Source organism: Candida jiufengensis (genome assembly GCF_024610255.1).
Source record: "Candida jiufengensis strain CBS 10846 chromosome Unknown scaffold5, whole genome shotgun sequence".
In the NCBI taxonomy this organism is placed as follows: Eukaryota; Fungi; Ascomycota; class Pichiomycetes; order Serinales; family Debaryomycetaceae; genus Lodderomyces; species Lodderomyces jiufengensis.
In genome coordinates, this window is record NW_026261558.1 from 425257 (window position 1) to 451285 (window position 26029).

Genomic DNA, 26029 nt, shown 5'->3' on the forward strand with positions numbered 1-26029 from the left:
CTTTTTTCTAATTACTTTATACTACTCTTTCTTCTCGATCACCATCTTCTACTTCTATCCATGCTACTTTTATCCATACTACTTTTATCCATACAAATGTAGAACTATTTATTTATTTATTTACTACTAACTTCAAAATTCTAGTGTCATTATTAATTGAGAAATTGTTTGTGAGACATTTCACCCGCTTAAGTATGGGAGGTACCTGAGTTGACTACCTAAGACGTTTTCCCGACCCAATGGACAAATCAATGATTTTATTAGATTTGAGACACAACCTTTGAAGACAAACTTAATTAATTGACTGGACAGTGATTTGGATTTGACACTGAAGTGAAGCAAGTGAGATTTTTAGTGTTTTGGATAATTTACTGACAACCATTTTTGACTTTGGTATTTGAGATACATGACTGTGAGTGGGGAGGTTGCTTGGTAGAAATGGACTGTTAATACATCTTTGATTGCATTCATTTCAAATTATCTGTTGGGTTTAATACAATTAAGAAGACTTAAGAGATCGGACAAATGCAACAAACTAGATAAAATTAGCCTCAGTTTGATTTAGAGCTAGCCACCAAACAATCAAATGGTTAGCAAGATTATTTTACAGGTTAGAATTACCATAAAAATACGTTACATCATTTGGAAATTGACAACTAAAAATTGATGTAAGAAAATACAGATTTGTTTCAAAAGATGCTACCATACAAGTTTTGTACATTTTGCGTGCAAAATGGTTGCAAATGCAAATACATCAAAGATTAAAAAACTTCAAATTTAAGTACAAACTAACAAACACAATTACTCAATCATATTCAATAAGTGGAAAATGACTAATTAATAAGATAGTTGATATATGTTAATTAATGTCGCGGCTACTAATGTTTCGGAGAAAGACTGAATAAGATGAAAAGTTGTAAATTAAAGCAAAAATAGACATCAACAAAGATGATAAAGTACCACCTTAGAGCAAGTGGAGATACAGTTTCCAACAGCAAACTGAATCACAGAAACTTGATTAATATGACGTACCCCAAGAAATCCTCAAATGGGGGAGTTTACAGCTATCGACAAATTATTGTTGCAAAAACGACTAACATGTACTAGCATAGCTTCAGCACTTACATAATCTAATACAAGCTCAAGCTTTAGTGATGCATACATGCTGCCTATTGGTTCTTGATGGTACTCAGAGTTCACAATATGGCTAGAAAGTCTGTAAATCTACCCCCTAAAAAATTTGAGGGTTTTCCATTTTTAGCCCCAACATTTCACTTTTTTTTCAGGTATTATTTTTTATTGCAATCTCAAATACCCTTATTGTTGTTCTTTCCAATGCATTAGATCTCATTGATGAATCTTCTCTGGCTGTTGAGATATTAAGCAAAACGTCTAACCCACTCAAATGAGTAGCTACAGCTCTGAAAGCAAGTTTGACAGTTAGATCTTGATCTAAATAGCTAGATTGACATGCCAAGTTGTGAGCAGCTCCAGTAGTTTAGGAGATATGGGCCATTTAAAATTTTCAGGACTAGTATTACACAAAACTGGCACTACTTGTTACACAAAAATAAAGTAGTAGTTTTAGCTGATTTTAAGGTACCAGAATAAACTTTGGTTTAAGTCTAGTTTGATGAAGCACTTTTAGCTGTATAGCACCTCTGGTTGTAGAGTTATTAAGGTTTTAAATTATAAAAGTCACGTGAATTGCATGCGGGGATAGGAGTTGAACAAAGAGGGGCACAAATGTGGTGCATAAATTACATAGTTAAGTAAAGGAGATAGGCGTTAGGAATGCATATAAATTGAGCTTTTTCAAATGAGACATTCAGTATAAAACATCAAATAACGATAGACAGAGTCAAGCTGCAGAAAATTTACTCATACAAATTACATTTACTTTTTGACCAAGTATCTCATGATGTGATTTTTTTCATAACTTGAAGAATTTTGAAAAATTTTGATTAAATTTTGGACTTCCAGTTTGATGGACTTTGTAAGAATTTGGTGTTCTAAAATGACTGCATATTAGCCGAACTTAAAAACACCAATAAGTCTACAACCACTGCTGTTTTGCTCGATCTGGCCACTTCCAATTCTTCTCTAAAATGAGATCTATCTTTTGATACTCCTTTTGTTAGAATAAGTGCTCAATTGGTAAAGTTGCAAATATCTCAACAACTAAGCATCCAGTTGAAATACAAACTATTTTATACAAGAGCGAGAGACATGAGGTATCTGAAGAAGCAATAAAAAGAGCACTTTAGCTAAGTTGGTAAAAGGGCAGACGTATTTCGCCGTCATTTGGCAAAATTCTCAATTTTTTTGAAACAGGGGTTTAGAGCAGTACACATGACTATATGGCTGCCTTGTACCATAAAGGACTTACTAGTTAAGTTAAACATTCATATGAATGATATTTTATAGTTTTATAGCTTTACAAATAATTCACTAAGTTAATTAGTCTTTTTGACTATTTAAATGACTGATAAACCCCTATTGAGAATTTTGATGGTACAGAAAGCATGGATCTTATCTCAAAGTATAAGCATCCAGCGCTAGAAGGAATTGTATAAGTATTGCGAACCTTTTTCTCATCTGGTTTTATGCCGTTAATATGGTTACATAACATGAAATAATATAATATTTCTATAGTTTCTATATTAATTTGATTAATGATAAATTTCCTATAATTTGTTTAATTTTATTGAATTCATATGCTATATATTTTGTTAGCATTTGACTGATTGATTGATTCATTAATGATGATGTTGTTGTTTATGAGTTGATTCCAAAATACACATTTTTGTTGTTATTATTTTTGTTTTTAATGTACCTTATAATCCTGCACATAATGTTTTGCAACTTAGAAGATTTGAGAAATACATAAGAAAAAATAAAAGTCAGAAAAATCGAACCGAAATTTGTTGAACCTCAGTTCAGTATTGGCTAGAACTCAAAGTATATTGATTAGAAAAGCAATTGTTATCATCTATTGTATTTCACTTGTATATTAGTATCTAATGATTTTGAACTTGAAGGTAAGAAGAACTCAAAGAAATGCAAACAATTGTTGATCCTCAAACTCAACAGCATCATCATCTCCAAAATTCTTTACTTCTATAACATCACCATCAACTTCATATATACCATCAGCTAGCAAATCATTAATTTCTCTACCTTTATAAATAAACTCTATTGTTGCGTTTGAATCAACTGGTTTTGATGGTGGGAAACAACCTATTGTAACATGGATGTATTTATTTAATGGCTCAATTTCAATGACTTCTCCTTTAGTATTGTAGATTGAATGAATTTGTGCTTTTATACAGATAAGTTTATTGTGGTTTATTACAATTTGTTGTAGTTTGATATTACTTTTGAAATCCAATGGATTCTTACCTTCTTCATATTTTTCCAATCCAATACTTTTTAAAATCTTTTGCCATTTTTTTTTGTTTTCTTTATTTTTCGTACTTGCAATATGAGCCAATGTGATATGAAATTTATCTTGGACTAAATTTTCTTTTTGTAAATTTTGATATTGTATGTGGGATTCAATTAGGTTTAAAGATTTTAGGATTCTTTGAGGTTGAAGTGAGATCCCAAAATACGTTGGTTCTTTTTTTTTTGCCGGGTTGTTGTTGTTATCGTTTGATTTATTGTTGCCGAAAGTTTTAGTAAATGTTGGTTTATAATCTAGACTTTCTTTGAATGCTTTTTCTATTTGCTCGGATGTTGGTTTTGTAGTGATTAAATCCGGGTAAGTTTCACTTAAATTGTTTATTATTAATTTCACATTTTCTAATGATGAGTTTGGCTGATTTAATTTCAAATTTATTACGTGATCGAATTGTGAATCAGGAGACTTTGTAGGATCAATAGGTCTAAATCTTTTAATAAATCCTTTCATTACAGATACAGTTAATTGTTCATTTGAATTAACTTTAATCAGTTGATGATTATCACCTCTTTCTTTAATTCTTCCATATGTGATATCCCAAAGTTGATCATCATTAACTTCATCATTTATAAAGTTTATACCGATATATTTAAGTTGAATCATTGGATCAATATAAGTATCTCTTTTTTCAAATATTGATGTGAAGATTTGTTTTCTTTCTCTAAATTCTGAGTTATTTCTATCAAATAAAACAACTGGATAATTGTCCAATGCTTTTAATGCTAAATCTACTATTTTTAATTTTGATTTATTTGGAATATTATCATTTTGTATATGTATCCAATCTGGGAATAACAAATGCAAAGTATTGAAAACAGTGGTTTTTCCACATCCAATAGTTGCTACAGGTACTATAATATATTTCGTTATATCTTCTAGATTTAATGATTTTAATTCTTCAGTTAATTTTGCATCAATAGTCAATAAATTCATACCATTTGTTTCATGTAAATGATCCAAAAATAATTGTCTTACTTTTATAATACCATGACCTTTTGCAAAATTTTCTTTTAATTCTGGTTCTTTTGCAAATAAATCTTCAACAAATTCTAAATATTTTTTAGTGATTAATTTATTTTTCTTCATTCTTACCGAATGAGATGGTACACCATCTATTAGTTGTCTTGTCACTTCCCTAAATTGTCTATATAATAAATACGGTTCTTCAAATTTATATTTGAAAAAAAAATCATCATTTGCCTTTTTACATCTAATTACAAATCCTTCAACTTCTCTTTTATTATAAGTACCGGTTTCTGAACATTTGTTTAAAAAAGTAAATAATTCATCATATTCATTAAATGATAAATATTCAATTAATTTGAACCCCCAATCATCTGCAAATTTATTAACTTCATTTATGGAAACAGTTTTGAAATTTATAGTATTATAGTTCAATCCATGTAAATATAAACCAGACTTATCTTTTGGGTAAGGTAAAACATGTTCTTCAAATTCATCATCACATAATTCAGATATAGCAGTTAAATTATTATCAAATAAGTATTTAGCTAATTCTTTAACTTTTGCATCACCCAATTGTTTTCTCAATTGTAATTCACCTTCAATGGCATGGTTCCTAGTATTATCATCTCTAAAACCAGTAGAATGTTTAGAACAAACAACAATATCACCAGTATGTAATCCACCTATGAATATTATACAACCATTTTCTTTCAAAGTGACATCATAAGGTCCTGAGGTGTTTGCTCTTAGATCTTCTTCTTTTGTCATTGGTTTTTCACCAACATTGAAAAATTTATCGTAACCTCTAATTACTATTTCTTCATCATTAAAAGTGAATAAACCTCTTGCTTGTATTGGTAATTTAATTTTATCTTTTCCATAGTCGAAATCTAAAAATTTCCAAGAATCTATTGGTATTGATGTATTATATACATTGTTTGTAAATTTTATACATTTGCCGTTTCTCTTTAATTTGGTTGATTCTTCTAGTTGAATACAAAGGTTTTTAACTTCTTCTTTTGTATTGGTTGTACTCATGAAATAGTGATGTTAGTTCGACATGTAAAAAAAATTGACTGACGTATTGACTAAAAAGTGGAATATATATATGAAATTCAATAATGCTAAACAAGTCTTGCTATCTACAAATGAGCAATACTCCAAAAGTTGTTGTACGTTATTGTTTTGAAATATGACAAATAAATTTAAGCAGCACTTTTTAAATTTTTCAAATGTACGATTTGTTTTATCAACACAAATCTGAGACAATAATAATATATCAATTACTACAATTTAATTTAATAACAAAAACAAACAAAAGTTGACTCATCAAAAACTCCCACAACATTACTTGGTGGTTACAACTTCATACAATTAATCAACAATGCCATACAAGGTAGATATAGATGAAGCAGATGTAGCAGTACTAAATCAAAACCTAATAAGATCAAAAGAATTATTTGAAAATATAAATAAATCATTATCTAAAATATCCACCAGCACTAAAACAGCTCATGCTACAATTAAACCCATATTAAACAAAGTCAACAACTTATCCTCGCAAAAAGTGGAGATTAACAAAGGATTAAGTTTATTATCTGAAATCAATGAAAATGTAGAAACCATTAAGAAATATGAAACTTTACTAAACAACTCAGTTGAAGTAATTGGATTACAGAAATATATCATCAATTTGAATTCAGCTAGACAACTATTCAATCAAATCAGAAACAAATTCAAAAATTTCAAAGGTATAATTCTCAATTTCGAAAATGTATTACATAGATCAGATGCAAAAGTATTAACGTACATTGACTCCATTTTAAACTTGGATAGTACCAAATTAATAGCTAGAAAATTAGATATAAAAATAATTTGGGATTATTTTGCAAGTCAAAAAAATGAAATATTCATAAATGAAAAATATATAAAAGAAAGAGGTAATAAAATTGTAACAAAGACAAAAATAATGGAAAAAGATTTAAATCCTACATTCATAGATGGACAATTTGAAAAAAATCAATTTGGATATAATGGTTATACTAATTCTATTGAAGAAATTATAAGACAAGAAAGTAGTATATTAAATCAATGTTCTTTACCCTTTGATTTAATTGATGGTATACTGAATTATGCAATAAATGAATATAATAAAGTTATTATATCTTTTTCAAATCAAATTAATAATAATACTAAGGAAATAAATAATTTGATCATTTTAGAAATTATAGATAATATAATTAGACTTGAATATCAATTGAAAAATAAATTTAATATTAATAATATAAAATTCATATCAATAGTCAATAATTTTATATTAAGTTCTTCAACAATATTTGCGAAATTCATAAGAAGTATAGAATTTAAATTTCAAAATTTAACAATGTATAATGAATCAAATACTCATCAATTAACAGCAGATTTTTTAAATATAGCAAGAAGAATGTGTGAATTTAGACAATCTTTATTAAAATTAATCTTAAATTTAAAACCAGGTGAATGGATTCAAGGTAATCCTCCATTGAATTATATTTCCGTATTCACATCAATTTTACCAAATTCAAATAATGATACATCAGCAGATTATTTATTATCTTCATATTTTTCAGATATAATTGATTGTATAATCATTAATATTGAAATGGGATTAAAGAAACAACCAGGAGGTAATGACCAGAGTCAAAAAAGATCAAGTCAAGGGTTCTTGTTATTACGTAATTTACATTTAATTGAAAGTATTATAAATAGATCACAAGATTTACATAAAGTATTGGGACCGATTGGACAAGATAGAATCACCAAACTCAAGAACAGATGTTTAAAATCATTCTTAGAAGATTGGAACAATGCATCATATATAGTCATTGAAAGAATGGCACAAATACAAGCACAAATCCAATTAAATAATCCAAATGCAAATCCAATTCCAATGGTCTCTAATATAACAAATCCAAATATGTCAATGAATTCATTAAATACAAATACCACCACCAATACAATAACTGAGACTAACCTATCTAACAAAGATAAAGAGCAAATTAAAGAAACTTTTAAAAGATTTAATGATGCATTCGATGAAGCTTTAACAAATTATTCAAAATTTAATTTTGGTGATCAAAATTTGAAAAAATATTTAGGTAATGAAATTAAAAAATTAATATTAAATGCTTATTCTAAATTATATGATAAGTATGGTTTATCTGATTTTACTAAAAATAAATCAAAATATGTTAAATATGATAAATTACAAATGGAACGTCTACTAAATGAAAGATTATACTAATTGCACATAATATAGTTGTTTGGAGGTTTAGTGAATAAACAGTTGAGAAAATGAAAAATCTAAAATTGTTTAATGGTGCTTTAAATGTTTGCAATGGTCATAATCGAGCTAATATTTATATTTGACATTCTTACTAAATATTTCTGTGGTACCTTAAATTTATAATATAATGTACACCTAAAAATCAATTGAAAAATTTTAAGAGGTAATTACAGAATAGTTTTAAAATTGCTAATAATTTCATAATGACGTTTTATAAAATGTTTCATCTTTAATTTATTCTATTTTGAAAAAAAAAGAATAAGGTCATCTTGCATCTTTCCAAAAATGATCTGAAACTAAGACTAAAAACTTTCGGGATTTCTTCGTCGGTTAAATTACAATAAATATAATATAATAATATTTTATAATTATTCAATTGAATCATTCTTACTATGTCAATTTTAAATATAATATATTCAATTGCTATTTATAAGTTGCAACCATCGAAGAATTATAATAAATTAAATTCTATTTTTGCTCTCTTGTGACAATTAATTATTTGAGCCGCATTACGTATATTTTTTTCCATATGGGGATTTTTTATATACACACTCTCTAACTATCGTTCATATTTCCACTTGTTTAATTAATTATATAGGATAACTTGATATAGGATTGTGATTCATATCTTACCAAATTCTTGTAAGTAAAAATTGAAAACAAAACGTATAGTTTAAAATTATAACTATTCAAGTTTAATAATTCGTCATAATCTAAGGTCCAATTAAACTTTATAATATTACACTTAATACTTAACTAAATTAAGTTAAAATTAATTTGCTATCTTTAATTTTTAATCTTTTGTGTTTAATAAATTATAAAATTATTTTTTTGCCATTTTCAACCCTGATTTTTATTTTTTTTTGATTGCAATTTAACAACCACTTTTTTCTTTATACTTTTTATTTGAAAAATTTTTCATCAATTGATATATAATCCCTTATAGTTTATTATATAAAAGAGATATATTAAGTATTTCTACAACTCAATTGACTTATATTCTTAAACAGTTTTCAATTAAATTCAACTTTTTAGATAACATAAATTTTAGGAATTTCAACAACCACAATTAATTAAAAAATAAAAATGTCATCAATTCCAACTCAACAACATTCAACTTCAATTCCAACAGGTGGAGTTCCTCCAATTGGTGAATCATCATCAAATTATGGTTCAAATTCATCTTCATCACATCAACAACAACATACTGCATCAAATCCTTTTACTGATCCATCAAATAAATCATCAAATACTGCTCCATTAGCTTCAGGTTCATCAGTTACTCCAACTACTGCTTTTAATCAACAACAACATGCTACTTTTAACTTATTAACTTGGAAAGATCCAATTTATACTGGTAAAATTTTTGGTTCAATTATATTTGGATTAATTATTTTTAAAACTATTAATTGGGTTAATATTATTTTCCATTTATCTTATATTTTATTATTAATTACTGCTGCTGCTGAATATTCAGGTAAATTAATTACTGGTAAAGGATTTGTTACAAATTATAAACAAAGATCACCAGATTCTTCAATTGCTAAAAAATTTAATAATGAAATTTTACCAATTATTGGTTCATTAAATATTGAAATTGAAACTCAATTAAAAAAAATTTTTTATGCTAGTGATATTGAAACTACTTTAAAAGCAAGTGGAATTTCTTATATTTTATATAAATTAACTTCATATGTTTCATTATTTAATTTATTTGTTGCTTCAATTATCTTGGTTTTCACAATTCCATTTGTTTATACTCACCATAAAAAAGAAATTGATGCTGCAGTTACAAAATATACAAATGTTGCTAAATCTCAAATTTCAGAATTAACTACAAAAGCTCATAAAGCAGCTGGTCCACGTTTTGATGAATTTATTAAAAAATTAGGTCCAGTTGGTGAATTTGTTCAATCTAAAATCCCAACAAGAACTGCTGGTTCAACTGTTGGTACTTCAAAGGCAACTAAATATGGTACTGCTGCTGATAATCAATATGAACAACAACATACTACTTCATCAATTCATACTGGTAAAGGAAATTCAGAAATTACTACTGGTGCTGGTACAACAAAGCAACCATTTGAATCATCAACTGGTGTTTCTACTGGTAGTTCAAAATTCCCAAATGCTCCAACTTCAGGATTATCCGGTTTACATCCAACAACTGTTGAAGATGTTGCAAATGATTCATTTGATGACTTTGCTGATACAACTCAAGAATATAAACCATCAACTCATAAATTTTAATTGAAATTAGTGTAAACTAATTTTTATCTTAACATAGGAGGAGGAAGAAGTATCAATCACAACTACATCAATTGCTCGAAACTATAATCAAACCAAACAACCTTTTTTATATATATATTTTGTTAACAAAAAGCAAATGATTTAGCTTTTAGTCTTTAATTTTTTTGTATACATCATTAATTGATTTCAATTCATTGTATATCAATTAAATCTAATTTTTTATAATTATTCTTTTACAAAACTAATTCATCTTTATGAATTCTCTCACTTTTTGAAAGTTACCCTTAACTATTCATCAATTGCAATTTGTGATATTGTTGACTTTGCTCATTAATCGATCTCGACTACGAGAGACCAAACTTACAAAAGAATGTTGCAAAGATGTACATACTTTACTATACAAGTAATACATAACTCTATTCACAATCATCAGGATTATCCACCCTTCTGAAACAAGCAACATACTTATCACCTTTATTTCTATCAACTTTTTGTCCTTCTTCAGTAGAATTATACATAATTTCAACACATTCATCACTCGCCAACTCTGTCTCATTTAATTTTTCAAACAATGGATGTTCTTCCAAATGTTTATTCATCCATTGATGTAAATCCAATACATCAGTTATTGTATATATAATCCCTTCCTTTTTCAAAACGTATGCATATTCAGATAATAAAGTATTTGTTATAATTCTTGCTTTATGTTTACGTTGTTTAAAATGAGGATCAGGAAAACAAAAAAAAATTTTAGATAATTGTGATTTATTAAAGAAATTTGGTAAAAATTTCATTGCATTACCTCTTATAACTCCAATATTTCCATAATTATAATCATCTTGAGAATGATTATTTCTTAATGCAATAATTCTATCTTCAACATATTGAGTAACTTGAACTCTGATTTCCATACCTAAAATTAATTGATTTGGAAAAGATGGACCTAATTTAATCATTAATCCACCAAATCCACAACCTATATCAGCAATCTCCACTTTTTTAGTAGTCAATTCTTGTTGTGGATATATTGAAGACCAATCCATTGTTTGTGGAGATGTTGGATAATTTAATCTATGATCAGAAAATGGATTTGAATGAGCTCGTTGTCTATAAAATCTTTTACGTGGTAATTCTATATCTTCTGGATCTGTTTGTGGAGTTGGTGATGGTGATGCTGTATTGTTGGTGGGATCTATTATTCTGACTTGTTTTCTTTCATTATCTTTTAGATTTCTATATTGAGTTCTTTTGGTTGAGTTTGAATTTGATCTTGGATTTGGTTTTTGTTTCTTGGATTGTTTAGTTGATGATGTTGATAGATTTTCTGTAGTTGTGTTCGTAGCTGGTTCTTGCTGCTGTATTTCAGTATTCTCTATATCATAGTTATTATTTGTTGTGTCTGTCATATTTGAATGAACTCGTATTTGATCTTCTTCTTAGTAGAGATGGCTTTTTTATGGTGAAACATTTTTTTACAACCAATTTTTCAACTTTTGCAACACTATTTTTAAAAAGATTAGACAAGCTATAGCTACATTAATTACAAAGAAATAGTTCATTTAATCATGAAATTTACTTCATTAAATATATACATCTATTTACAAAACCTACTTCTCTTCTTCAGAATTAGGATTAAGATCTTTTTCTCTAGCTTCCATAGTCAAATATAACATATTACCAGGAGTTTCTAAAGTTCTTACCAAACCAGCACCACCCAACATTGTTAAAAGTCCCACAAGTTGAGATTGTAAAGTTTCCTTATTTGGTAAGTTTTTGAACTCATCTATTTCTTTTGAATCTAAAAATGAATTTTGATCGATTTTTGCACCTATTATTATAATTTTTTCATTCATTGATTTAATTAATTTTGAAATTTGTAAAACTATTGATGGTTCACATTTTGGAATACTTATTATTGCAGTTGGACCAACAAATAATGAATCTATCTTATGGGTATTCTTGTGGTTCTTTTTATTATTTCCTATAAGAGCTGGATCTATCTCGTTGGATGATCTTAAATAAGTTTTGTAAATTGAATTTTTAATCATTGTCAATTTTGAATCATGTTTCTTTAAATCTTGTCTGAACTTTGTATTTTCATTTTTGTTTAAATTATTATGATGAATAAATAAAAGAATTTCATTTGAATCATTTAAGTATTTGTATAAATCTATGAGGTATGTTCTTCTTGAGAATAATGGTTTTTCCGTTTTTCTAGATATGAATTTTTGATGTTCTTCAGTTGTTGGGACAAAATCAGTGTAGGATAAGGGTATTGAGGTTGATGATGATATTTCTGTTGTGATTGTATTATATTTCGTTGATGATGTTGAAAAAAAAGATAACGATGATAAGTTTAGACTTATTGGTGATCTACTTATACCATTCTTAAGACACCTTGTAATCATCATTATGTTATTAACTTCAAACGTGATTACTTTTATTGGTTTCCAAATACTAAATACAATCAAATTGAAATTTTTCAAAACTTTTTCAAAAGTATGGAACAGTTTATATATGCAGGATTTCAACAGCTCTATATAATGAAAGTATATATTGAAGTTAAATATGAACAGCTTATAAGTAGTTGAGCTAGCACTTAGTAGAATAGAATTATCAGCTTTATCACTGATTGGATGACCAGTTTATAGATTTGAGGAATTTTCAATGCTGTTGTTTAGTTCCTGTTACAAATATTTTAGATTTAAGCTGCAAATGATACAAAATCAATATAATCTCTTACTTCAAACTATCTTGTTTCAATAATTGATTTTAAAACTACTTGCAACCCCCGAGGTGCTCCATTCCAAGTCTTCAATTAAACAATAAACCATCTTACAGATGATATGTGGCCTCATAAAGTAGGACTTGGAGTTCGACTAAGTTATGGAGTTGATGGAAATGGTATTTTATCAATAAAATCAAATAATGAAAACAATAATAACATTAATGATGACGACAATAATGACAATAATGACTGTAACGAAATAGAACCAATAATGGATTTTCCAAGACTTGAACCAAATACACCGAACCAATATTACAAATCAAATTCCAAAAAACTACTAAGAAATCCACTAAATTATTCAACAATTGATGATCAGATATTAACTACATCTTCTAAAGATACAAGAAGTTTATTAACTCCAAATTATATACCTCATCAAATATTATCATCTTATGGTTTGGAGAGTTCAGCAATTGAATCGGATTTTGCTTATGATCCAATATTTGGAGACATTATAAAAGCTTTTACTATAACAAATTCCACAAAGGAATATAATGGATTACTGTACGTCACTGGGTCTTCTTTAACTGTTTTAAATTTTGCAATTTTTTTTAAAGGTTCAAGTTCTGCTAGTTTGAAATTATCTGAACCCTATGAGGTAGATTTTTTGGATAATATTAGACAAGTGGACATCAAGAGTGATAATAAACAATTAGTAATTTTAGTTAGAACAAATACTAAAATTTACGTGTTAACTTGTCGATTAATTTCTGATTCAAAGGACTCAAAAGCCAGTCCAAATTTTGATATGTCAATAATTAAAGAAATCATTTCATCAAAATTTGGAAACTCAACATTTGCTGACGTATCAATTTGTTTTAAAGATATCAGAAAATTCGCAATAGTTGATATCTTAGGTAATCTAGCTGTATGGAAAATTAATAAAAATTTCACGAAAGTTCATAAACTAAATAAAGATAATTTGAAGATGCCTATAGTCAGCTCACAAGATCTATCAAATTGGATGAAAATCAATTGGTTAACAAATTCTGGTAAATCAAAATCAAAAACCACAGATCAACTTCTACTATCTACAAGAATCAAGACTTTTCAATGTGATATGACTAACAATACACAAACCTCACTAATGACTTCCAATACATGGTCCAGATTGAGAGACGTATATATATTGGGTGAGAATGTTTTTTATTTGACTTCTAAAGAGATAATTTGGTTCAAATATGAGTCGCAGAACTCAAACATAAGTTTTGAAAGGTTATTATCTTGGAAGCATTTTCTCAATGACGATGATCCCTCACTTAAATTTTCAATATTCGAAATTGGGAAAGCTTTCTCGATAATGATATATTCAGAAATTAGTCCTACTATTATTGTCTATACATTTGGTTTTCAAATAGAGAAACCATTTAGTTTACAAGATCCATATATAATACAAGGACCAGCAAGAGGTCTAAAACAACTAGTTACAATAAAAGACGACATACAAAATGTACATCTACTAGAGCTAAGTTCAAATTTAACTTTAAGTGGATCAATTTTACAATATGGTACACCAGCAGGTATAACAACTTCTCCCTTTCATCATACCACAAAGACATTAGCCAAAGCAGCAACGAATATAGACAAGTCCAAACTGACAAAATTGAAAAAATTATATCAAAACTTAATCAAATTTCAGGGTTCTGATTTAAGTCTGATTGAGATTTTACAGAATTATGCATCCACATTATCTTCAAAATTTGAGAATGAATCATACTTCGAGAAAATAACATCAGAGAGTTATAAATCAATGCTAGAAATAGACAATAGAATTCCTTTAAATATATCTGATATATACGAGCTAGATGATATGATAGTTGAGCTAAAGAATAGTACATATATGGAAAACATAGATATTAAAAGTCTTATAAATAATGGAATTATTCAAAGAAATGGGTTTTTAAATATTACGGAAACTCAATCACATATTTACAATATATACTTATTGATCAAAGACCTATTTAAAGAACAGAATATACCAAATTCAACAATCAATACTGCAATTATTCTAGGACTATCACTAATAAAATTTGAAAATAAGTCAAACAACATCCACCAACAAAATTTTGACGAGATAAAATCCAATTCTTCAGAAAAAGTCCAACTTTTACTTGATGGCTGGGATGAAAAAGAAGAAGAACCAGAATCACAACAACCAGATTTAAAAACCGTAACATCACAATTCAATACGTTGCCAACTTTAAAATCAAGTCAATCTCAATTCACTCAACCATTGGCATCACAATCTAATCACTCACAAAGATTGAAAAGACATGCTTCAAATTTATCTCAACCTTCAAGAAATTCACAATTTTCTCAATCTAGTTCTCAACAAGCTAAACGTAAAAAGAAAAAAGTTAAAGGATTTGGTTAATTACACTTCACACCCAATTATAGACACTTTATAGACTCAACTCCACTTTAGTTCTTATTGTTTTAATTTATATTAATTAATTAATTCATAACGTTGTTTCTTTTTGAATATCTCTAATTCTTTCAGCTAATAACTTTGGTTCAACTCCTTCATCTAATAATTTATAACATAATGATAATGTAGTATCATCAATTCCTTTGATATTTAAAAGTTTTGCTAATTGACTTAATATCTCATTTGATCTGTTGTTATTCTCCGAGATACTGCTTGTATTTGTTGACATGATATTGGTTTAGAAAGAAAGAAAGAAAGAAGTTGCCATAATCCTTAATTTGTTGCAAAATTAATAACAACGCGTCTGAATCTGAAATTTCAATCCTTTCCAAAATCTGGGGAAATGAATTTACTACTAAACTTTAGATCTCAATTCAGGCACTCCCTACTCAGACGATACTTATCAACCCCAGCCTGTCAATATGATCCATTGAATGTTGCATTCTTTGGTAGTGGCAATTTTAGTGTTGCAAGTTTACGTAAATTATTACAATTAAGATCATCATCAACCAAATTCATCAATGACTTAAAAGTTATAACAAGAACAATAAAACCAACAGGAAGGAGTATGAAAACGTTTAAAGAACTACCCGTAAGTGAATACGCACTAAGCAACAATATACCGATTCTAAGAGCTGATACATCAGAAGAAATCAATAGATTAATAAATGAAAACAATTTCAATCTCACAATAGCAGTATCTTATGGAAAACTAATACCTTCAAAATTTCTAGAGAGCTGTCAATATGGGGGATTAAATGTTCATCCATCACTACTACCGAAATATTCAGGATCATCGCCAATACAATACGCATTAATCAATGATGATAAAGAAACTGGTGTCACTTTACAAACTTTACATGCTACTAAATTCGATCATGGGTCTATAATATCTCAATCAAATCCAATTGAAATACAAGATTCAGATAATTACAAAAGTCTAGAAACTAAACTTGGTGAATTGGGTGCCCAATTGCTAGTAAATTCAATCAAAGACTATACATTTCTAAATCCAAATTCTGAAACTCCCAACGTAAAACGTACACTAGCCCCAAAAATCGATAAATCAAAACGTCAGATACTTTGGAACCAGTATATTGCAAGACAAATTAAGAGATTATATGATGCCCTCGGTCCCCTTTATACCTTTATACCAGTTCAAATCAAGAGGAGAGATAAACCATTCGAAGAATTAAAGAGAGTGATATTAAATGATGTTAAAGAAGTGGCTGATGACGCTACATTAAAAGAATTGAATCTCAGCCAAATTGGAGAATTCTGTTTACTAGGAGATAGATTATATATAAGAGCAAATCAAGGTTATGTGTCAGCTGATTTACTTCAATTACAGACAAAGTCAGAGGAGAGTGCTACACAGTTCATGAAAAATTTTAAAAAGAATATAGGTGATTCACCTCAGAGATTTGTCGAAAGTTTATAACCAAATTAATCTAAGTTAATAATATACATATACTTGTACATACAAGCTTATAAAGATTATAAAGTTACACGGCAACTCTTATTATATTCTTTAACAGCAACTGCAATTTTTTCATACAAATAATCTCTATTTTTTCGTTCAGGTATTGGAATGAACGGTCCTTTTCTATTTTTCAAATCTATAGTTAATCCAGTATTTTCAACTGATATTGATTTTATTGTATCAAATTTAATACACCATCTTGATGACAAAGTCTTTATATCAAATAAAATGATATCTCTGAAAGTTAACAATACTGCCATTTCGTCACCAGGTAAAATCAAATGTCCTAAATAAGTTTGATTCCAAAATCTTCCATTGTCTATATTAACCATCCAATATTGACCTTGTGAATCTCTTTCAGAATATGGTTTAATAATTCCATCAGGATTAACATATCTTGGTAACCTTACTTTATCTAATCCATCACCATCAAAAACTGTTGTAGTATTTCTAATTCCCTCACTCACATTCGAAGCTAAATCAAATACTCCAATTGCTGTTTTTGTAGGAAGACCAATTAAACCTTTACCTAAACCTTTGAAAAAACCAGCAGCTCCATCTTGTTCAGCACCTTCCATTGGAGCACTAGCTACTCCTTCAATACCTGAAGAAATAGATTCGAAAAATGAATTAGCACCAGATGTAAAGCCATACAAGGCATGTCTTGGTTTATTTCTACGAGCAACTTGTAAACGACGTCTCTCTTGGAATTTAGGGTCCATTGTGGCAACAGTTAAGCCTTTAGCTAATGAACCAGTGACTTTTGAAATCGAATCTGAGAAACCAAATACTGATTTTTTTAAAAAACTTAAACCACCTTTGGCTAACCCAATTCCCAATTCTTGTGGACGATCACTCATAATAAATCCTTGATATGGTTCGTAAAATATATCCATCACTCCTGAAGAAAGTAAATTGAATAATCCAACAGGATTACCTATGAAATCAGCAGACCCTAAAATGTTATAAATTTGATAAAAGAAAGCTTGACTGTAATGGGTTCTAATAGAGTCAAGCAAAATCGGAGTTGGAACTCTGATGTTTTCAATAAATAATGCATTTAATCTAATTGGTGCATCGTTAATGTTACCAATTGCCATAGTTAAAACATTCAAAAAAAACATCAAAGCATTCTGAGATGAAGTTTTATCTTCCACATCTATTCTTTCGGTTCTAACAAATGAAATATTTGCTTGTATTGGTTGTAAATGTAATGCTTCAAAGTACATATCACTTGCATCATTTAATTGTTCAGGCTCTGGTATGTCAAGACTTCCATCATATAATCTATCGATTTGTTCTTTATTCCATGCAGCTCCTGGGAATTCTGCAAAATCAATTAATGCATACAAGAAGTCTTCATCAATTTCTAATGTTAATGCTTGTAATAAAACTGTTGCATATTTGAGAAACAATACACCATGAGCATCATCTTTAACTCTACAAATCGAGGTAGAAAATGCAGGATGTTCGTTTAATTCTTTACCTGAATTTGGAATAACTGTTGGATATAATATAATTGGGAATATTGCACCATATAATTGATTGTCAATTTGCATCCATTTAAGTTTCAAACTATAGTTTTGATACAAGTTAGATTCGTTATATCTTAACTCTAATCCTCTTAAAGTTATGTAACATATTTCTTTTTCCTTTGTATTTATAAGCGAAACACCGAAACCCTCGAATTTAGTAACAAATTGGGTATGATAATTATCCTCTGCATTAGTTTCAACAAATTGATCTTGACTAGTTGAAACAGTGGCATTTGATGCATTTCCAGACTTTACCTTATATAAACTCTTTGATGGATCATAGTTTGTGATAATTAAAGCTTGAGTTGGTCCATCAGCAGCAACATTTAAATCAATAATCGTTTGTTCACGATTATCAGTTGGAGGTAATCTAAATGGTTTTAAGTTTCCAATTTCAGCTAGATTAACTGCTCTTTCACGACCATGTGATTTAACTATTAATTCTTTTAAAATTGCATTTGGATAATCATATGCATATGGCATAATACTCTTTGGTGGAATCCTGTAATATATAGGTTTATATGGCGTCTCTGTTTTGACAATTTCTCCATTTGCATTAACATTAGGATTACCTTGATAAATGTAAAATTCTTCATCAGTATAATTTTTAATTGCATATGGCCATTGATTATTACCATCATCAATATGAATAAACATAGTTGCGTCTTCCAAAAGTAAAGTGACTTTTAATAGCATTTGAACACCATCTTTTCTTTGGACTTTGATGAATAATAGACCAACATTATCAATACTGAAAGGTTGTGACCATCTGGAGGATTGTTTAAATTTCATCATTAAATTCTTCTTAGGCAAGCAACGCATTCCGTATAACGGAATTGAAGAATCCGGTTTGACTTCGACTTCTTTTGATACACCTTCTTCAACAATCAACAAATCTTCCTTAACCCTATTTATCAAGACATATCTTGGAGCAATAATTACAGTTTTTGTCAAATTGTAAGCACCTTCTCCTTCGGAGATAGTTACACCTAAATTTATTTCTTTTTGTTTTCCTAACAATTGTAAACTTAAATGACTAGATTGACCAATCGTATCAAAACTTATTGGAGCTGACCAAACTGTGTCATCAGTTTTAATAGTTGCTCTATTTCTCTTATCTCCATCTTTATTAAATGAAAACATTGTTGGATTTATAGGATCTGAGTTAATTGTCTTACCTAATGATTCAAAAATATTTCCATGATCATTAGCAAAAATGTTCAAGTTAGATCTATTAAGAATAACATAAGGACTGTAAATAACAACTTTCAAACTTGTACTATCAGCTTGTTTCTTCGGGTAATGAATATTTAATTTTAACCTGTTGTCTCCCCTGAGTGAAAAGGTCTGCTCTCTTTTAAACTCATCACGCCTTGCAGCGTTTATTATTGCAAATTCAGATTTTCCATATTCACAATTTAATGGTTCAATACTCAACAACAATAGATTTTTCAAACTTGCGACATGTACATAACTTTTAACTCCCTTTTTAACTTCTCCAGTCCATTCTTTTCTAGAATTTTTATCATATAAACGATAGGTAAAATCATAAGGTAATAAATTTTCAATTTCTAAAGGAGCAGATATAATAAGTTTCAAATGTGGGTAAACTTGAGCTAAAGGTTCTTGTTTATCGTAACTGGCTTCAGTCTGGAAATAATATACAGATGTATCACCCCTTTTAGTAGCTGGACATTTGAAAGCGATTTCGCCACCTCTTTTCATTGCTTCTTTCCAATCTATAAATTCTTCAGACCAATTATAAGATGTATGTAAATGAGGCTTCATTCTTAATTTTCCTTTATATACGTAGTCTATTGGAACAGCAAGATTTTGTTTCGATTTAATTAATAATTCTGTTTTGCCGTTTTCGTCAGCTATTTCAATGTCTATTGGAACATCAGCATCATTTTCAATTAATATAGTGGATCTTAAAGTTATAACTTTCACATAATCTTCTCTAAGTGTAATATTTACACATAATCTATTGTGAACTCCATTAACTGGAGGTTTTAATATAAATAATTCTTCTCCAACACCTGCTGCAGAAATTTGATTAATACTATCATAAGAGTCATTTTTAAACGATATACCCAATGTACTTGCTGTATCAGCATCTAAATTTTCACGAATCTTTCTCCAATCTTCAAATGTCCATGGTTTTGACTCTAGATTTTTAATTGTAGTTTCAGTTTTCTCTTTTTGACCATCAGTCCAAGCTAATATATCTAAACCTGTGTCATTCACGATGATAAATGGATAATCCTGTCCTCTGGGTTTTAATTGTTGATCAGTACTTAGAAGATATTGCATTTGTGATAATAAAGCTACTGATCTTGATGTAATAGTAAGTTCAGCAAGTTGTCTTGATACAACTTCAACGAGTAATTTTGGATCTGGAGCTTGCTTTTGTGAAGCATAAATTGCAATCGGCCATGGTTCGATCATTGGTTCCCAAGTAGACTTGGCATAGTTGAAAATATTTAAATAAGTTTCAAGATGTACTTCAGCACTTAAGTCAGTTGACCAATTAATTGCATGAAATTCAAATGGTTTTAAATTAGCATCAATCACAGGTAATTCTGAAACGTCACCAATTAAGACAAAACGAAGACCACCAAAACTGATAGTTGCTTCTTCGCCTCTGACCGTTACTTTCTTTCCATGAACTGGTTGTTCAGAGCCATCATCATTATTGGCAGTTCTAATTAATGAATTTGATAAAACACTTGGTGTTTCGGATAAGGCTGAACTTTCATCTCCATCAACTGATTCAACTTTTGGTGTGTTATTCAAAGTTAATAATTCTTTAGCTCTATTAACAATTGATAAACCTAATCTTATATCTCTAACAGAAACTCTAATGACTAACGGTTCAATAGATGCTTGAATATTATCCAATAATTCAGTAGCTGTACTTTTTCTATTATCATAAGCAAATGAAATTGAAAAATCATCAATAATTCTATATCTTGCATTCTTTGGATCATCCATTCTTGCTAAGTACAAACCAATTTTACTTGTTGCTATTGATAGTATATTTTGTTTTGTAATTAAAATCTGCTCAACTTTAAATGCAATCGCTTCTGTATCTTTTCTTGAATCATCTGCTAACACAAACACAGACGAATCTGTAATATTTATTGAGATACCTAATTTCGTTGGTGTAATTGCATCCTCTTCGGGTTTATCATTTTTGGTTGAAACCAGCGAAACGGACTTTCTTGATTGCCTTGTAACTATATCTGGTCTTTGAGGAGGTGGTTGTGATTTTATCAAAAAATCTTGCAAATTAATTAAATAATCCAATGCTAAAATAACTTTTGGTTTTTGGACTGTCAAAATTGTAGTTATTGATTTATTCGAATCAGAACCTTCGGAACTTAATTGTAAAACAAATTGATTATCAACATCTTTTGCAGCTGGAATTAATATTGGAAATTTGCTATTAGTATTTTGTCTAGTATCCTCAACAATAAATGATTTGATTGCTAATTTTGAGTCGAACAGCATATCTTGAGCCATATCAAAGTCTATATTGAACTCATTCAATGAAAATGTTGATAAACTGTGTGAACTTATATCTACGACACCAACTGTGTCATTATAAAGTGTTAATGCTATTCTTGGTACTGAAAATTTAAATTTCACAATTTGATGATCTTTTGGAACTTCTTGTTTATTTGCAATTTTATCTTCTACTTTTGGAGCTTGTGCTTGACCACTACTGTTACCTTGAATGATTTTTGTATTATGTTTAAGCACTTTATTTGCATAAGTTGCTTCCTCTTCAATTTCTTCAAAATTTGTAGATGTATTATCAGTATCAAATGTTTCGCTTATCAGTGTTAAAAGTTGAGTTATTAATTTGATTTGATATTCGGTTAAGATTATATCTAATTCTGGCATTTTTCCTATTATATCAAAAGTTGGAATGCCCTTTTTGTATGATTCACACCAATTAACGTTAAATGTAATATCTAAATCATCCATAATTTTTGAAGTTTGCTCTACTCTATCAAATTTAAACTCAGAATGTAAATTGATATTTCTTATTCCAGTTTCAATAGCATTTATATCACCTTTAAATTCATTTTGTGCATATAATTCTCCCAAGTCGACTACAATTTTATCACCAGCTGAACCAATAGGGAATGTAATATTTGGCGCTTGAACGATAATATCAAACTTGATTTTCGTTGGAAGTTGGGAAGCTTGATTCATCGCAGCTTCTCTTGTGCTATCATAAATTGCTTTCATTTGCATAAATTGAGTACTATATGATATAAGTCTGTTGAATGAGCTTTCAATAAAGTTTACTGACAAAGAACTTGTCTTAAAAGTGACCTCTGACGGTTTGATACCATGAATATCAAAAGTTTTATATTTGAATTCAGCTAAATTATCCCCATCCATATGTATTAGTTTAGTAGATACAGAATTGTAATTGTCGACCAAAGATAAAGCACCCAATTTTCCGGCAACATCAATAGTTTCTGGTAAAAGTAATAAAGAAATTTGTGCTAAACTTAATTCAAATGTAGCTAATTTCAGTCCATCTTCATTTAATGCTATTATAATACTATCTAATCCTATTTTCATATTGATCTTTTGTGGAGCTGCTTCTTCGTTAGCATCATTATGTTTTAATTCATCAGCAGGAGTAGGTTGTGCATTAGGATCCGTAAATGTATTCATACAAAAAGTTAAAAGACTCAAAATGGACTTTCTCGTTATTACAATTTGAACTGTGGCAATTTGTAAATCAATATCTTGATCAAATACTTCAATCCTAGATCCTTTAAAATCAACCAATCTTTGAACTCTTTTAAGTGAAAGCAGTAATAGTTTTTTCAATTTTGATTCACTATTTGAACTCATCAAATTATTGAATTCTGCAACACCAGATTTTTCTAAACAGTCTTTAATACTGAAGTCCAGCAAACTCAAATCTAATTGCATATCAGTTTCTGTTTTGAAAAGTAATAAAGACAAATCATCTCCTATTATATCTATAAGAGGTTCTGCTTCCAATGTAACCCCATTGATACATCTTGAAAGCGATAAAAGTATCAGATTTATCTTGAAATCAATCTCAATTAATCTTTGCTCATCATTATTATCCTTTTCAACGTCTTTTGAATCTTTCTTATCACCAGATACGTCATCTTCAATACTTAGATCATTATTTTGCGGTGAGTTATTACCATATGTTGCAAATACACTTGATTCATCAGTAATATCTGTTCCCGTATTGGGTATTGCAACTTCAAGAATATTCATAATTGTTTTATATTGAAAATCATTCATTGCTATTTTAATTTTAGGAATGTTACCTCCAAGTCTCATTTTAGGTAAATTTTTAGCATCAGGTAATATCGATACACCTAAATTCACATTCAAATTTAAATTATCAAGCATAAGAGCTGGTCTTTCTGAATCATGTTTATATAATTGTTCCATGGTGGTTTTTATATTTTGACCAACTAAAAATTGTGCATCAACTAAACTTAACTTAAATTGATCATATAACAAATCTCTTAAATTTTCCCAATCGTTATCAGTATATTTTTCTTTATCTTTATATTCCTTGATTTTAGATTTCTCAATTAAGTCACTAACAATACTTAAATGACCAGCATCTAATATTGCAACAGGTGATTTATAACTTGATGGATCTAATGGCATAATGATTAATGGTGCTTGTAAGTCTAATTTAACATTTACTGTCTTGTGTTCTTCTAATGCATATTCTAATCCCATTCTTGTTTGAGATGTTAAACCTTCAACTGTAGATTCTGCAGCATTCATAATTGCACCAACTGTATCTAAATGTATTTTAGGTGGTGTAAAAAATTGCATCAAGTTTTCCACAAATCTTGGGTTATAAAAAATTGTCATTGATTTTAACCTACCAAGCAATTCAGAATCTGCTGAACCATCGATTGGATTTTGTTCATACAGTACCTGGAAAAATGGATCATGAGATTTAGTAGCTTCATCATCTGATGCTTCTTTAACACTTATAAGATGTTTGTATATGCTTGAATTTGTACCATCTTCAACTTTAAATTCTGACATTTGAAAAGAAGCTAAAAATGATTCTGGTCTTTGAAAAAATTTGGCTTCACAGCCTTCAAATGCAATTTCAGCTAAGTTTGATGAATAATCCTTTTTTATGACTAAACCACCTCTATTTAATACAGCTGATATTTTTGTTTTGACACAATCAATAGGAAGATCAATATCAGTAGCTTGAGCTTTTTCGTCATAATCAATTGTATCATAAAGTGATTTTCTTTGATCATCATTTAAGGAAACTGCTGTATGGTCACCATCAGCTTCAAGGGTGTCCTTCTTTTCTTCTTCAACTTGCTTTTTGCCGCCACCCCACCAACCAGAAAACCATCCAGTATTCTGTTTTTCATTTTTATCTGCAGCTTCAGTATCAAATAATCTAGTGTTTTTTCCTGATTTTCTGATTTCATTTCTTGCAAGTGATCTATATAATTTAATATCTTCAAACGACAAATCCCACTCTAGTTGTTTTAATTCCTGCTCTTCCTCGGGACTTATTTTCTTGTCTAATTTTAATTTCCATAATTTTATATACGCAAGTCTTTGATCTCTTCTCAATTCAAAATGTTCCCAACTCCATTTATAGTGTTTTTCGTGAATTTCATTACGTACGCATTCTGCAGCATATTTGAACCAAGTTTTAGGATCTTCACTTGGTGGTACTTTGGGTCTTAATTTTCTGAATTTTGCAGTTTTCATATACCAATGGAATTTTGATGCTGTCCATAGTATGTCTTCATATTGTTGACTATTTAACTCCAATCCAAATTCTTCAAAAGCTAAATCTGATACAATATGTGGTTGATTCTTTGTGGCACCTGCCTTATGTATAGTGATTTTACCATTACCTATAATTGGTTTCATTAAATATTCTTCATTAAAATTGTTTGATGTGAATTTGTCAAGAGTTTCATTTTTATCCAATTTTGAGATTAATTCTGGAGATTTAGTATCCATGTAACAAGATAAATTTTCCAATGTCAAAAGTTTTCTAGCAAATACTTGAGTAATCGCTATAAATGATGGTTTCCAATTTTCGTCGGTTGAAACAGCTGATAATTCTCCCAAAGTTGCCCCAAGTGAGTATGGATGTTCTGTCAACACTGATTCATCTTCATATCTTAAATGTATATTTTTAATAGTTACTTGTAAATTATCAACAATTTTAGTGATTAATGATTCCGCAAAAGTTGAATCTACCAAATCTTTCCCCAATTCTTCGCTTTGAGCTTCCAAAAAAGTTTCCAATTGTTTTAATTTATCTTGCTTTACAGCCTCTTGTCTTTTTTCATCATCTTCTGCATCATAATTTGATAGATTAGCTGGAGTAGCTAATAAATATAAATCTTCAATTATAATTCTAACTGGTTGTCCTTTCAAATTGGCCCACGGTATTTGCAATGTTAATACTCCTAAATGACCAAATGTTACATTAATTGGTAATTTCAATTTATCTAAACTTTCCTTTTTCAATCTTAAATTGGTTAATTTAACATCACCACTCCATATACCAATATTCAACTGTTTTGTATCAAAATTCTCTAGATATGAACCTAGGAACCTATTCAATAAATTTGCAACAAGTGACTCAAACATGTTGAAATGTAATTGAGATTATTGACTGTGAAATTTTTTAGAGTAGTCTTTGATACAATTGATATGATTTGGTTGTAAATATTCTTGATATAGCAAGCATATTAAATTAATTTGTAC

The 26029-nt window shown here is 28.9% G+C and overlaps 8 protein-coding genes across 8 annotated transcripts; 4 read left to right on the forward strand and 4 right to left on the reverse strand. All coding sequences in view use genetic code 12, as the record gives it.

Moving 5' to 3' along the window:
• Positions 1 to 3052: 3052 nt before the first annotated feature.
• Positions 3053 to 5467, reverse strand: LIG1 (tRNA ligase; the record flags this gene model as incomplete). Its single annotated transcript, XM_051762000.1, has 1 exon — positions 3053 to 5467. The coding sequence occupies one exon, from the start codon at positions 5465 to 5467 to the stop codon at positions 3053 to 3055; it is 2415 nt and encodes an 804-aa protein (XP_051621149.1).
• A 346-nt stretch (positions 5468 to 5813) lies between these two features.
• EXO70 (GTP-Rho binding exocyst subunit) lies at positions 5814 to 7712 on the forward strand (the record flags this gene model as incomplete). Its single annotated transcript, XM_051762001.1, has 1 exon — positions 5814 to 7712. The coding sequence occupies one exon, from the start codon at positions 5814 to 5816 to the stop codon at positions 7710 to 7712; it is 1899 nt and encodes a 632-aa protein (XP_051621150.1).
• Positions 7713 to 8840: 1128 nt separating this feature from the next.
• On the forward strand, positions 8841 to 10004 carry KGF54_001613 (uncharacterized protein; the record flags this gene model as incomplete). Its single annotated transcript, XM_051762002.1, has 1 exon — positions 8841 to 10004. One exon carries the CDS (start codon positions 8841 to 8843, stop codon positions 10002 to 10004), a length of 1164 nt encoding a protein of 387 aa, XP_051621151.1.
• A 416-nt stretch (positions 10005 to 10420) lies between these two features.
• KGF54_001614 (tRNA (guanine46-N7)-methyltransferase) lies at positions 10421 to 11410 on the reverse strand (the record flags this gene model as incomplete). The annotated part of the gene is made up of 1 exon (XM_051762003.1): positions 10421 to 11410. One exon carries the CDS (start codon positions 11408 to 11410, stop codon positions 10421 to 10423), a length of 990 nt encoding a protein of 329 aa, XP_051621152.1.
• A 201-nt stretch (positions 11411 to 11611) lies between these two features.
• KGF54_001615 (mitochondrial 54S ribosomal protein uL10m) lies at positions 11612 to 12415 on the reverse strand (the record flags this gene model as incomplete). The annotated part of the gene is made up of 1 exon (XM_051762004.1): positions 11612 to 12415. The coding sequence occupies one exon, from the start codon at positions 12413 to 12415 to the stop codon at positions 11612 to 11614; it is 804 nt and encodes a 267-aa protein (XP_051621153.1).
• A 435-nt stretch (positions 12416 to 12850) lies between these two features.
• Positions 12851 to 15166, forward strand: KGF54_001616 (uncharacterized protein; the record flags this gene model as incomplete). Its single annotated transcript, XM_051762005.1, has 1 exon — positions 12851 to 15166. One exon carries the CDS (start codon positions 12851 to 12853, stop codon positions 15164 to 15166), a length of 2316 nt encoding a protein of 771 aa, XP_051621154.1.
• A 397-nt stretch (positions 15167 to 15563) lies between these two features.
• FMT1 (methionyl-tRNA formyltransferase) lies at positions 15564 to 16661 on the forward strand (the record flags this gene model as incomplete). Its single annotated transcript, XM_051762006.1, has 1 exon — positions 15564 to 16661. One exon carries the CDS (start codon positions 15564 to 15566, stop codon positions 16659 to 16661), a length of 1098 nt encoding a protein of 365 aa, XP_051621155.1.
• A 56-nt stretch (positions 16662 to 16717) lies between these two features.
• Positions 16718 to 25912, reverse strand: VPS13 (membrane morphogenesis protein; the record flags this gene model as incomplete). Its single annotated transcript, XM_051762007.1, has 1 exon — positions 16718 to 25912. The coding sequence occupies one exon, from the start codon at positions 25910 to 25912 to the stop codon at positions 16718 to 16720; it is 9195 nt and encodes a 3064-aa protein (XP_051621156.1).
• Positions 25913 to 26029: the final 117 nt, after the last annotated feature.